At 48.8% G+C, this 14035-nt stretch overlaps 1 protein-coding gene across 1 annotated transcript; it reads right to left on the bottom strand.

Annotated features, from left to right (window-relative positions):
* Nucleotides 1–2709: 2709 nt before the first annotated feature.
* Nucleotides 2710–5945, bottom strand: LOC124690680 (AT-hook motif nuclear-localized protein 1-like; the record flags this gene model as incomplete). The annotated part of the gene is given in 5 exon segments (XM_047224039.1): nt 2710–3412; nt 3659–3820; nt 4021–4152; nt 4530–4597; nt 5430–5945. Coding segments are annotated over 5 exon segments (1175 nt in total), but the record flags the coding sequence as incomplete, so codon positions are not given.
* Between the last annotated feature and the right edge of the window lie 8090 nt (nt 5946–14035).

Below are 14035 nucleotides of genomic sequence, written 5' to 3'. Positions count from 1 at the left end.
GATTGGCGGCGGCGGCGTCTCCGGAAGGTTTTCCGTATCGTGGCTCTCGGTACCGGGGGTTTCGCGACGAAGGCTTTAAGTAGGCGGAAGGGCAGGTCGGGAGGCGTCACGGGGCCCCACACGCTAGGGCCGCGCGGGCCCCCTCTAGGCTGCGCCGCCCTAGTGTGGCGGCGCCCGTGGCCCCACTTCGTATATCCTCCGGTCTTCCGGAAGCTTCGTGGAAAAATAAGCCCCCGGGCGTTGATTTCGTCCAATTCCGAGAATATTTCCTTACTAGGATTTCGAAACCAAAAACAGCGAGAAAACAAAGAATCGGCTCTTCGGCATCTCGTCAATAGGTTAGTGCCGGAAAATGCATAATAATGACATATAATGTGTATAAAACATGTGAGTATCATCATAAAAGTAGCATGGAACATAAGAAATTATAGATACGTTTGGGACGTATCAGCCGGCGTCCGTTTGCGTCGCGCGGCGGACGCGAGACAGACCGTTTTTGTCCGCGCGTCTGTTTGCACCTAGGGGTGGCTCCAGCGGCACTACGCATTTCCGCGTTTGCATCAATTGAAGTTTCCAAACAACAAAATAAGGAATTCAATGAAGTCATAGTTATTACATTCAAATTTTGAAAAGTGTACATGAAAATAAGATAGTATTCCTCTAGGCATGATCTTCATGGCCAGCCAATGTCCACTGATGCTCAATCCGATCCGTCTGCAGCTGTTTGCAGACGTTCTCGTTAGTGACTTCTACATTCATATGTAGATAGTCCTCCCAAGAGAAAGCCCCAGAGAGTGGCGCAACTAGCGCACCTTGGAAGTCCCAGTGGTTCTCATTGCGGTCATCAGGACGCTCGTTCTCAACGATCATGTTGTGCATGATCACGCAGTATGTCATCACCTCATGCATGGTCTTCAGCGACCATGTTCTTGCCGGGTGACGGACAATTGACCACCGAGCTTGGAGCACACCAAATCCGCGCTCCACATCTTTCCTGCAAGCCTCTTGCATCTTGGCAAACCTCCTCGTCTTCTCGGAGTTTGGATTACGAATAGTCTTCACCAATGTGGCCCAAACAGGGTAGATGCCATCAGCAAGATAATATGGCTTGTCATATGCATTTCCATTGATCTCATAGCTCACCCGGGGAGCTTTGCCTTGCATGAGCCGGTTGAAAACCGGTGATCGGTGCAACACATTGATGTCATTGTTGGAACCGGCCATGCCATAGAATGAATGCCAAATCCATAAATATTGAGATATGACAGCTTCAAGAATGACAGTCCATCCCTCCTCATGCCCGATGTATTGACCCTGCCATCCAAATGGATAGTTTTTCCACTCCCAGTGCATGCAATCTATGTTGCCAATCATTCCTGGGAACCCTCTAGACTCGTTGATAGACATGAGCCGCCTTGTATCCTCAACAATTGGCTCCCTACAGTAATACTCTCCGAACACGGCAATCACGGCTCGACAAAACCTGTACATGGCCTCAAGGCAGGTGCTCTCACCCATTCAAAGATACTCATCGAATATATCCGCAACCATTCCATATGAGAGCATGCGAATAGTCGCGGAGCATTTTTGGTAGGAGGTGAAGCCTAGCGCACCTGTTGCATCGGGCCTGCATTGGAAGTAGGGGTCATTTTCTGACGCCCCGTAGAATGACCAAGAACAGGTCCCTTGACATCCTGTACCAGCGCCGGAACACTTTTTCTGGGAACACCGGATTGGTGAGGTGGAAGTACTCCTTGTGGAGGCGCCTGCCCTGCCACTTTGTTGCACGGCAGGTTTTTGGAGCGCCCCTTCACAGAGCCCCGGTGCTCCGGCCCCGGGTTTGAGGTGAACTCGTGGATCATGGAGGCCGCAGTAGTTGCCAATGTCTGCGTCGACTGATCGGACTCCTCGTCGGAAGATGAGTCAACGACCTCCGCGCGGAACTTCTCCACCATATGCCACATGTCCATCTGCGTGGGTACGAGTTCTTGATCAATGGCGGCGCACAAATAGCGCCGAAAAAGGGGAAGAAACCTACCGGCGCAATTGACCGAATAGGTCGTGGGCGGCGTGGAAGGGCGGCGGAACCGGCAACGTTTGGCCCCAAAACAGCCGGCAGGTACGCGCTGGAGCCAACCGCGAGTACGATCCTGCTCCCCCACGCGGCGACAACGGAGCCAACGGCGAGTACTATGGCGTTGCGGCGGGACGGTAGCGGGTGGGGTTGGGGTGGTGGCGTCGCACTAGGGCAGCAAAGAAGGGGAAAAAGAAGCAAATCGAAGCGGTCGATTTCGATGTCCCTGACTTGCGGGACCAGGTAAGAAATGGAGGACGCTCGGCGCATCCGCGGAGACGCAAACCTGACGCCCCAGGTTTGCGTCTCCGCGGACGGGCCGGTCACTTTGCGTCGCCTCGCTGGAGCAGGCCCAGACGCATTTCCGGTTACGGCGGACGAAAATGGTCGCTCAGCGTTCGTTTGCGTCGCGCTGCTGGAGATGCCCTAATGGTGAAACTTTTTTTTAAAACAAATTGCCTTTTATCAAAAAAAAAAAAATCAGATTTCCCACAAAAGCTTTCTACACTACCATTTCAGATGGGACTTCAAACTTGGCTTCATTTTTTGGGCTTTTAGCGGTTTAGCTGGACTTGTCGGGCCAGTTCCAACTTCCAAGTGAGTGGAAAATGAAACCTTGGAAAGCACATTCAGACTGGGCAGTGATCATGATTAGTGAAAGGTGACAGAAGTTACATCGAGAACAATGGCGTGAAGAAAATCTAATGCAGAATTAATCCTTATAATCTAACAGATGAAAGTGGTCTAAGAGGCTAATCAAAACACACTAATAATACAAGTGCAGCTACACAATGTTCAATAAGATCGACAGGTACTAACTTCACATAGCTACAGCGAATGCAGTTAGACTCTTCAGCTGCCTGACGACAGAAAACCTAGCGGGATTTTTGAAAACCTAGTTGGATTGCAGATACATCTTGTACAGGTCAGAAGGAGCTGTGCTGGCCTTTCCGCCCCTGTGGCAGGAAGAGGCTTCGTGGAATGTTTCGTCTGTCCGGGACGGTTCCACGCTCCAGAGGCTCTCGTCTGTCCGGGACGGTTTCAGGCTCCAGAGGCGGTGAGCTTCAGATCTTCAGATGGAGTACTCGACGCGTCGACAGGTGCCGATTGAGCAACAGGCGAAGCCCAGCTCTGGTCTGCGTTGTACGCTGAAGTTACGACGTTCATTCTGGGGGCGGCAGCAGAGCTGTTCTGCCCTTGCTCACTGCTGTGCGTATCCGTGCTGGAGAGTGGAATGGCCACAGGTACTGACTGCGTAAATGTCGGTGCAGCAGCCACCTTCGCCTTCTTTTGCTTCGGCTCCATCTGATAGCTTGGCAGGAAGCTTCCGACGACAATCTGGCGATCAGATCAAATGATATTCAGTTACGTTTGGCATGAGATACATATACAACTACGAGGCTTCTAGTCGCAAACAAATGTAAAATGATTGCCCAATGTGTAAACCGAATAATATACTTTATCTATTTTCACCAAAATGTTACAATTATAGCTAGATGTTCTGAGAGAATCGTTGGATTTTAGTTTAATAGACAAAACAAACTCATAAGCATTCAGATTCTTATGAAAGTTAAATAGCAGCACCTGAACAGGACTTGCTGCCACCAGAAGGCCGGCAACTCCTCCTCCGACAACACGACCATCTGGGCTGGCAAGAGAAACACTCATCCCACCTGACCGACTTCGTGGTCCACTAGTTTCATTTGGCATAAAGGAACCAGACAAGGACAGCAACTCAAAGCGTCCCTAAAAACAAAAACAGGAAATCAAAGACCAGTCAGAATCCTCTGTCAAATAGTCTTTTCACAAGTATGTGAAATAATCTCATAATGATAATATGTACTCCCTCCATTCCATAATGTCGTGGTTTTGGTTTAAATTTTGAACTGAAAACACGACAAGAATTATGGAACGGAGGGAGTACTATGATGATTGAGTGACCAAACCTCGTAAGTTAATGTGCCACCAGAGGAGTCCGGTTGACGAAGTGTAACATTTGATATCACGCCGTTAGCAGAGAGAATACATATAGCCCGTGGCCCTTGTTGAGAAAATGAAATGACCTTCATCGTCACATCCTAAATAAGCATTAACAAGTATCAGTACCACTAATTATTTTGGTCCTCGTAGAGAAATTTAACTGTATTTGTCATAGCTACATCTGGCTAGCTGTAAGAATAGCAGTGATAAAACAGTAGAAGTAACCAGAACTGAGAGATACAAGTCTGACTGCAAAAACATGATTGACGGATAACACTAGACTATCAGATATTCAGATGTACTGTATTGACAAACTAGTCTCATAATCTGACAAAGCTCTCTGAGATCGAAAATATTTGTTTTCAGATAAGGTGAAAACATGTCTGGCTGGCTGGAATACCGTTGGCGAAAATGAACAAAATCAAATGTAAACTACCAGACAATTAAGTATTCAAAGAAAGAATTGAAATCATACCTCACCAGGAGCAACAGTTAGAATATGAGGAGTGAAATTCCCGCCAGCAGAACCAGCCACCATGTCACCTGCAAACACATACCGTGGTTAACAATCTGACACCAGAATATTACAAAAAAAAAATACAAGCGAGCACAACCTAAGATCACCAGTTTGCTTGAAACGGAGTTATTCATTCAAACATAAGCAGCCCCAAGTCATTCAACTAAGAAGCCTAGTAATTTATGCTTAGGCATGCACGTCATCCTTCTATCCGTCACCATCACAGCTTCAGCACTACAAAGACATGTATGGGCAGAGGTACAAAGGGATGAGGAGCACATCCATCCTAACTGTGAGGACCTTGGCATGATCCACATATCTCCCTATTTGGTACCGGAATCTGAAACTACCTTGTACCCACTAGCAGCAGCACCATGCCGCCAGTGCTACCCCCACAACGGCAGAGCCCCACCACACAACAAGAACAGCAGCGGCAAGAGGCCTCGAGGATGCAGCGAGGATATGCCTCCACTTGGAGCCCACTTATCCCCGAGCTTCGAATCTTCGAGGGCACTAACCAGCCTGAGATCCCTGATGAGCATGCAACTGATCGTGGATAGAGTGGACGAGAGGAGACAGAAAATATTCGGATAAGAGAGGGACAGACAAGGGACGCTGTCATGACAATGAACGAGCTACGAGTGACGCCGCAGACCAACCACTACTTATGCCATTGGCCTGTCTGCAGCCGGCATCCAATCTCCAGTCTCGGAATTTCTGAGACCTAAATACAGGGGGAAAATAAAACACAACCCAGTTTTGATTTTTCATAGATAGAAAAGCATGTGGTAAAAGATTAAATTTGTTCTGGAATTTTTGCAAATCATATGGGGAGTAGATGTGAGCAAGAATACCAACCAATGGAGCCGAAGTGGAAACCGAACTGTTGCTGAGGCTGATGCGACTGATGCGGCTGGTGCTGGTGCAGATGGTGCTGGTACGGCTTGGACGCCGCGGCGGCGAAATCAATGGGCCGGCCCCTCCCGCGCTTCATGGCGGCGCCAACCGCCGACGCCGGCGTGTACTGCCCCGCCGCAACGGAGGCCGCCATCGGCACCGACGCGGAGATCGGCGTGGCGTTCAGCGGCCGGATCAGGCTCCCGTCTGGGCCGTATTTCCTCGGCCGCCCCCTCTTCTTGCCCACCTTCATCACAGGCCTCGCGGCCGGAAACCCTCCTCCTCCCGCCGCCACCACCGCCGTCGTCATATAACCCGGCGGCACCAACAAATCAGTCGAGCTAATCTTCTCCACCGCCGACGGTGCAGGTGCAGGTGCAGCTGCCGTAGGCGCCACAGATTCCGGTGATTGGAAGCTCACCGTAGCCTCCGGCACCGCCGCCACCGGCGCAGGCGCAGGCTCAGCCGAAGCCGCAGTCGCAGCCGGAGCCGGAGAGCCCGCTTCCCCCGACTTGGCCTCCATGCACGCGGCACTCGACACACAACAACCACCTCCTACTAGAGCTTCCGTCACGAGCTCCCGCCATCAGAGCTCCCACGCACTAACCCCATCTGGCACCGCCGCCGCCTCCCTCCTTAAAACACCACCCCCAATAATTCCCTCAAAAAAAAATCAAAACACGGCGAAAAAACCAACAAAAATCTACAAATTTCAGGATCAAAAACAAGAAAATATTTTCGCTCTGCCGCAGCCGGGAGGCGAGAGGAGGAAGAAACCGAGAGCGAGCGCAAAACAAAAGGGAGGAGCGAAGCCAAGACGAACGAAATAAAAAGGCAAAACTAAAGCAAAAAAGGGGAGAGAGCGTGAAACAAAACCAATAAAAAAATGAAACTAAACTAAATTATCGGCGAGTATTAAATTAGTGCCGCGTCCTGCGTAAAGAAATTGGACGCGCCATTGTCGCTGTACGCGCAGGGCGAGTTTTTAATGCGGAATTCGAAAAATGCCATCGGCCAGGGGTAGAACGGGGAGACGAAAATGATTTCCTTTTATTACTTAATTGATTTTAATAGCGGGATTGGAGGAGTTATGAGCAGTGGTGACGAGGCTGGGCGTGGTTTTGGGGGTAATTTACGGTTATGCCACTGTGGGATGGTCATCGGCGGCTGGCTTGTCGTTGCATGCGAGCGCTTTGTTTCCGGCGAGTCAAAGGGGACAGTGAGAGTGTACAGTGGAGTGAGAGAGGAAGCTGAACTGTCCGTTGGAAGCTGCTTGGTTGTGTTTTTCAACGGCTAGTCTTGTGTGAAATGAAGAAGCACAGGCTCGTTTCGAAAAATCATAACTGAACCCGGGCACATCTGGACCTGTTTCCTATACCGTTCATTAGCTTTGAGATCGGTGGTATGTTCCTGTACCATACATCGTATGGGAATTGTTTATTGCCGCGCCTGCTGGTCCATGGCCCACGTATCTGCACACGCTGACCCCATCCTCCGCCGTCTCTCGCATCCGGTACAGCTCAACATAACAGAATGGACCGGCCTCGGTTAAGCTGTACCAGCCGCTCACACACGGTGGTAGACATTTAATGCCGCACGGCCTACCGAACCAACAGCGGTGCCTTCGTCCTCCTTCTCCCACAAGACTCCTTCCACATCTGTACCCCCATTTTTTTCCATCTCCCAACCAGATCGGAGTCGTATCCTCCTAAGGTCGCAGAAGCATGTCGAGTTCGTCGTCCAGCTACGGATCCAGCACCATGCAACAGATTCTCCCTCTGGTGCCTTGTCCACGATGCGGCGAAGAGATCGTGACCAAGATCTGCCGTCGCGGAACCCGCCCCGGCGTCCGTTTCTACATGTGCAAGCACTACAGTGTAAGCTAATCTGCCAGATCTCATCGTATGATGCATCTTGTACTTAAGTTTTCGCCGTGTCCTAATCGATGGAGATTTGTTGCAGGACGGCCTATGCCCGTTCTTCGAGTGGCAGGACATGTACGCGGCGAACCGGGGGCACCAACTTCCAGAGGCGCAGCCGCAGCCAGGCCGTTCCGCGGCGGCCTCATCCGGTGGTCAAGCCGCCCAGCTGCTGCCGCGCACAGTGCTCGCCCACCCGTTGCCCGGGTTCTTGAAGGGCATCCCGTCCGTGGCTCGCCGTCGTCCGATACATTGGAAGCATGCGACCGGGAGGCACATGTCGCCACTCCGGCCGGACCAGCTTCTTCGTCGCCGTAAAGCTAGTGCGCCTGAAGCTAATGTTCTTCAGCAATCTGCTCCGCGCATGGTTGGAGCAGCCGACGTGGCGGTCATCAGTCTGATTGTATCTGTCATTAACTTGGTGGCCACTGTTCTGGTCCTGGGTGTTGTTGTAGTCCAGGCATTCTCCCCTAAGCAGTAGTTCCAGCTATGTTAGTGATAATGGAGTAGCTTCCCAATGGAAAGTATCATTTTCTCGCTATGTGTACTGTCAGCTTAATATTTGTATAATTTGCAGTTTAGTCAAATCCATGTTGCACTACTTGGTTTTACTGTTTTTTCATCCACCTGTGTGTACTACTACAGTCCATCGTTGACCCTATAATACAACCATCAAACGCTGGCCAACTGCCCCCACCATCAACCCTAGAGTAATTTTCTTCGACACGTGTTGGTTGACATACAGACGGTTTCGCGTGGCCGCCCAGAGGCTAGCTCTGGCAGCTCCATCCCTACTCCCCGCACAGGACAGTTTCTCCCTCATCTCCTTCCTCCCCACCTCATCTCAAAACTTTCATCCCCCCTCTCTAGCTCTGCGCCGGCGGCTGCTATCGCCATAGCTCGCATTTGTCAGGTATCAGGCTTTCCTTCCTAAGTTCCTTCAGCATAATCGCTATCCTTACTCTTTTTTTGTGTGCTGCCAGGCTTTCCTGCCAAACTTAGATCTAGAGTAATCTCAGCTTCGCGTTCTGAATCCACTAACTGTCATTGCACTCATGCAGCCCTCATGTCTGGTGCGGGTAGTTGCGGATTTGATTCCGGTGACGATGACGGTAGATCTGATTCTGTCCGACCAAAGATTCGTCTCCCCAAACCACCTGCTCCAACATCTAGGTGCTCTGTCAAGCATGTAGCAGCAGTCATCCAAACCTTCAGTGATTTCAAGAAATGGCTCGTTCGTCAGATTGGTTTCGATGGAATGCTATCTCTCCCTGGCATTCAGAAGCTCAACCTGAAGTTCAGTTCTTGGATCATGAGCAAGGTGAACACTACCACCCGGCATATAGTTCTAAGCAAGAATAAAGCAATCAAGTTCAGGGCAGCAGATGTGCACAAGATTTTTGGCATACCATGTGGCAACCGCGGCATTAAAGGGCGCGATGCAACCATCAAAGCTGAAGCTGTTGAGTTCATCAAGACCACACTTGGCATGCATCATTCAGGTGTTCACAGTCTCCGTGCCGCCGAGGATTTTGTCATGAGAGACATCACAGATGAGTCAAGCAAACTTGAAAAAGACTGTTTCCAGATTGCATTTGTCATTTTTGTAATGGGTCATCTGCTTGCACCAACCACGAAACACGATTATGCAAGCATAGATTTCTGGGGAGCACTAACTAATACGGAGACAATCCCGCAGTACAATTGGTGCGAGCACGTGCTCGAAGCTTTAATGGATTCAGTGCGAAAACTGAAGAAGGATTCTTCCTCGAACAACCAGACAACACACCTGTTTGGGTGCCATCTTTTTCTGCAGGTTCATTCTCATTCCAGTATTCACCATTGAAAAATCATTTCTGTACAACCTCACATGCTGATGGCTCGCACACATTTTTTCAGGTCTTCTTCCTCGACAACCTTGATCTTGGCATTTTCAACAAGAAACACGATGTCCTCCCCAGGATCAGTGTTTTTGACCAGGATTCCATACGTAGAATGACTACAATGGCATCTGACATTTGCCCCGGCCCCTCATCATATTCTTCTGCCCTTGTAAGTAACAACTCCATAGGCCCGTTTCTAAATTTTTAATCTACGCAACTCCATAGGCCCGTTTGCCAACATTTTTTGCATCGCAGATCAGGGATGCTGCTTCAGTTTGCTACACTCGATCGTACATCCCTGATGATTTGGTTGACCCGCTGATGATTTGTTTGCCCTCCCATCATGTCTACAAACTCTCTAAACACCCACTCAAAGCTCTCCACCTGCTCATCACGAACCATCACACCAGCCAATATAATACTCTGGAAGTGGTTATTTACTCCAACAAGCAGACCAAATGGCATATCATACAAATTAGTTTTGTAGGTAGTGTCAAATGTCAGGACGTCCCCAAAATATTTATACTGCGCCCGCCCACCTCCTGTCGCCCACATTAGATTTTTTATTCGACTCTCACTGTCTGTTTGCACTCGGAATGTGAAGTCAGGATCCTTCAGAGCTATCTCAGAGAAAACTTTCATGGTTTTCTGTATGTCATCATCCGCCTGATCACGACTCATCCTACCACATAGTGTTTTCAGTGCTTTCTTCGTGAAAGGAACATTCTCCATGCTACCAAAGAAACTTCCTACTATTGCATAAACCTTGCCAATGTCTATGTTATTCTCCCTTAGTTGCTTAACTAGATTTTTGGTGTACACATCGATGTGTTTGTGCGATGGCCAGTGTACTTTCTCTCCACACGTTAAAGATAAAGAGTGGTTGTGAGATACCCGGTGCTCTGCAATGAACCACCCACTATTAGCCGTTCGAAGCAAACGCACGAGAGCTGGGCACTCACACCTGCACGACCTGGTGTGCTCCTTCTCAGGCTTCCCCTGCACGAACACAGCATGTCAGCAACGGGAGCGACTGAACAACACTTCTGCAAAATTGCAAAAAGCACACTCAAGTTCAGGTGTACTCACCGAGCATCCACATACAATCTCTTGCATACACTTCACCCTCTGGACATTAAGGCGACTCTTCACATATCTGATACCGAAACCATTCCCCCACGACAGATTGTAGAAATCGTAGGCTTCGTTCAGGGAGTCAAAACTCATCCCTAAATCCACCTTTATCACATTTTCTGATGGGTTCTCAGCGAATTGCCTCACAGACTGTTCCAGCGCACCCATTCTGCTAGCGCAGGGTGTCCTCTCAGCTGGTGCATTGCCAACCCTAAGCCTGTGGAATCACAGTAACAACATGTAAGTACCTGAATGTTTATCACCCCTACACTTGTATCTCACATCTACTCTACTTAATGCTACTACCCATCACAAATGTCACAAAAAAAATGCATGTTCATACAAACTGTGGTAATTAAGTCCAACTGATGCACACCTTTTAGACCATCCTGGCGCTTTCGGGTCTGGCTTCACCACGGATTGAGTGGATTCTTCCTTCACGGTCCCATCAGAACCTCCTGCCGACTCTGCGTCATCACCAAGTTCAGAAGCTCCCCTTTTCAGACCAAGCGCGGACTCTGCTGGAGCCACTACATCCGCAACCACAGCGGATGCTTCCGCATCCACGAGCTGCACCACATCTCCCCTATTCAGATACAATGGATCGAAGTTCTCGCCGGCACCCTCATAAACTGCCATACTGCAGCACACACCCCAGAAATCAAGCTCTACTAGATCCACATAATCGGAGACAGGAAGCAAATGCAGCAAAACATGAAATTAAACTTTGGATTATAAATCAACATACCCTGGTACTGGATCTAGAGGGAAATCCATCGACCGTTCGACCTGTAACTCCGCCTCCCCGGCCCTGCTCGCCGACCCCCAAATCACCTCCTCCACCCACCGCGGCTTCTGGAACGGTATCCCCTACGGGGAGAGGTCGTTTATGTTTACCAACCGCTCGTCTCTCCAAATTAATGATGGGTTTCTGTACCAGGCGTACACCAAATCTACTGATCTGTTCCATCGGCACAGACTTACCGTTCCCCCGTCCACGGCACAGGCCGCCCTGACGGCCGTCTCCTCCTAACGATACGTACAAGCACGCATTATACGCGTACATCGCTGTTCCTGCGCACTGTACCTGACAGGGTCTCTGACCACTTCACCTATCCCCATGGAAACTGGACGGTACACAAAACGAGTCCATCTGTGCTCGGGAGCAGAAATGCCTCTTCCTTCTTTTCTTAGGGCATCTCCATTGGCACGTCGCATTTTCTATGACCGTCTGTTTGCGTCATGCCGTGGACGCTAAAATAATCGTTTTTGTCCGCGCGTCCATTTGTGTCTGGGGTGGCTCCAGTAGGGCGACACACTATTTTTACTTTTTTTTATCTTCTCCATTTAAACATTGTTCCAAATATTATATATTGGAACATGATTTTGCACAAGCTAATACATAGTTTTGAACATGGTTTACACAAACTAATACATAGTTTGAACCATGGTTGACACAAATAAAACATTTTTTTAAAAAGAAACTAGTTGTGTTGATTTCCGTATGTTCGCTGTCAAGAAAGAACATTCGAGGGCACACCCAGTCACCCAAACTGGAAAATCCAGCTGGTGACGGTGGCCCTGTTGGTTCTTTCGAGGAAGAACAACCAGAAACCTCCACTAGCGGCTTCAATTGGCTCGTAGCCATATTCGCTGCAAAGAAAGAACACTCTAAGTTCTAACTATCGGTGTACTGAGTGATACGTCTCCGACGTATCGATAATTTCTTATGTTCTATGCCATATTATTGATGATACCTACATGTTTTATGCACACTTTATGTCATATTCGTGCATTTTCACGGAACTAACCTATTAACAAGATGCCGAAGTGGCGATTCTTGTCGTTTTCGCTGTTTTTGTTTTCGAAATCCTAGTAACGAAATATTCTCGGAATTGGACGAAATCAAGACCCGGGGCCTATTTTGCCACGAACCTTCCGGAAGACCGAAGAGCATACGAAGTGGGGCCACGAGGTGGCCGGACCACAAGGCGGCGCGGCCAAGGAGGGGCCCGCGCCGCCTCGTGGTGTGGGCCCCTCGTCGGCCCCCCGACTCGCCCTTCCGCCTACTTAAAGCCTCCGTCGCGAAACCCCCGAGGCGGAAAAACCACGATACGGAAAACCTTACCGAGACGCCGCCGCCGCCAATCCCATCTCGGGGGATTCGGAGATCTCCTCCGGCACCCTGCCGGAGAGGGGATTCATCTCCCGGAGGACTCTACACCGCCATGGTCGCCTCCGGAGTGATGAGTGAGTAGTTCACCCCTGGACTATGGGTCCATAGCAGTAGCTAGATGGTTGTTTTCTCCTCATTGTGCTTCATTGTTGGATCTTGTGAGCTGCCTAACATGATCAAGATCATCTATCTGTAATGCTATATGTTGTGTTTGTCGGGATCCGATGGATAGAGAATACCATGTTATGTTAATTATCAAGTTATTACATATGTGTTGTTTATGATCTTGCATGCTCTCCGTTATTAGTAGAGGCTCTGGCCAAGTTGATGCTAGTAACTCCAAGAGGGAGTATTTATGCTCGATAGTGGGTTCATGCCCGCATTGACACCTGGGACAGAGTGACGGAAAGTTCTAAGGTTGTGTTGTGATGTTGCCACTAGGGATAAAACATTGATGCTATGTCCGAGGATGTAGTTATTGATTACATTACGCACCATACTTAATGCAATTGTCACGTTGCTTTGCAACTTAATACTGGAGGGGTTCGGACGATAACCCGAAGGTGGACTTTTTAGGCATAGATGCAGTTGGATGGCGGTCTATGTACTTTGTCGTAATGCCCAATTAAATCTCACTATACTTATCATGACATGTATGTGCATTGTTATGCTCTCTCTATTTGTCAATTGCCCGATCGTAATTTGTTCACCCAACATGCTTTTATCTTATGGGAGAGACACCTCTAGTGAACTCGTGGACCCCGGTCCATTCTTTTAATACTCGAAATACAAATCTGCTGCAATACTTGTTTTACTTGTTTTCTCTCGCAAACAATCATCTTCCACACAATTCGGTTAATCCTTTGTTACAGCAAGCTCGTGAGATTGACAACCTCACTGTTTCGTTGGGGCAAAGTACTTTGATTGTGTTGTGCAGGTTCCACGTTGGCGCCGGAATCTCTGGTGTTGCGCCGCACTACATCCCGCCGCCATCAACCTTCAACGTGCTTCTTGGCTCCTCCTGGTTCGATAAACCTTGGTTTCTTTCTGAGGGAAAACTTGCTGCTGTGCGCATCATACCTTCCTCTTGGGGTTGCCCAATGTAATGTCCCAGGTTTAGAGACGATCGAGGGTTAGATTTTAGAAAGGGATGTGCATTGCATTGCAATTTACGGGGAAATTTCGCGCTTTTAAAACAAAACTGCATCGAAGGGGACAGGTTTCTCTCTCGACACCTTACAGGGTTAGGGTTTCGAGAGTGCGATAAACTTGTTCTTACTTATCTAAGTTAGGGTTTTGAGAAGAGAGAAGTGTTATTGCATTAAAATCTTAAGTTGCATGATTGAATTATAAGATAAGTGTTTGAATGAATTCAAACCAAATTTGAATTTGAATTTCAAATTCAAACAACAAATGATTATTTAATAATTAAAAATTGAGATAATTTATCAAACA

Source organism: Lolium rigidum, chromosome 1 (genome assembly GCF_022539505.1).
Source record: "Lolium rigidum isolate FL_2022 chromosome 1, APGP_CSIRO_Lrig_0.1, whole genome shotgun sequence".
NCBI lineage: Eukaryota > Viridiplantae > Streptophyta > Magnoliopsida > Poales > Poaceae > Lolium > Lolium rigidum.
The sequence above is the reverse complement of the archived record's forward strand: the minus strand, read 5'-3'. Positions and strand labels throughout refer to the sequence as shown.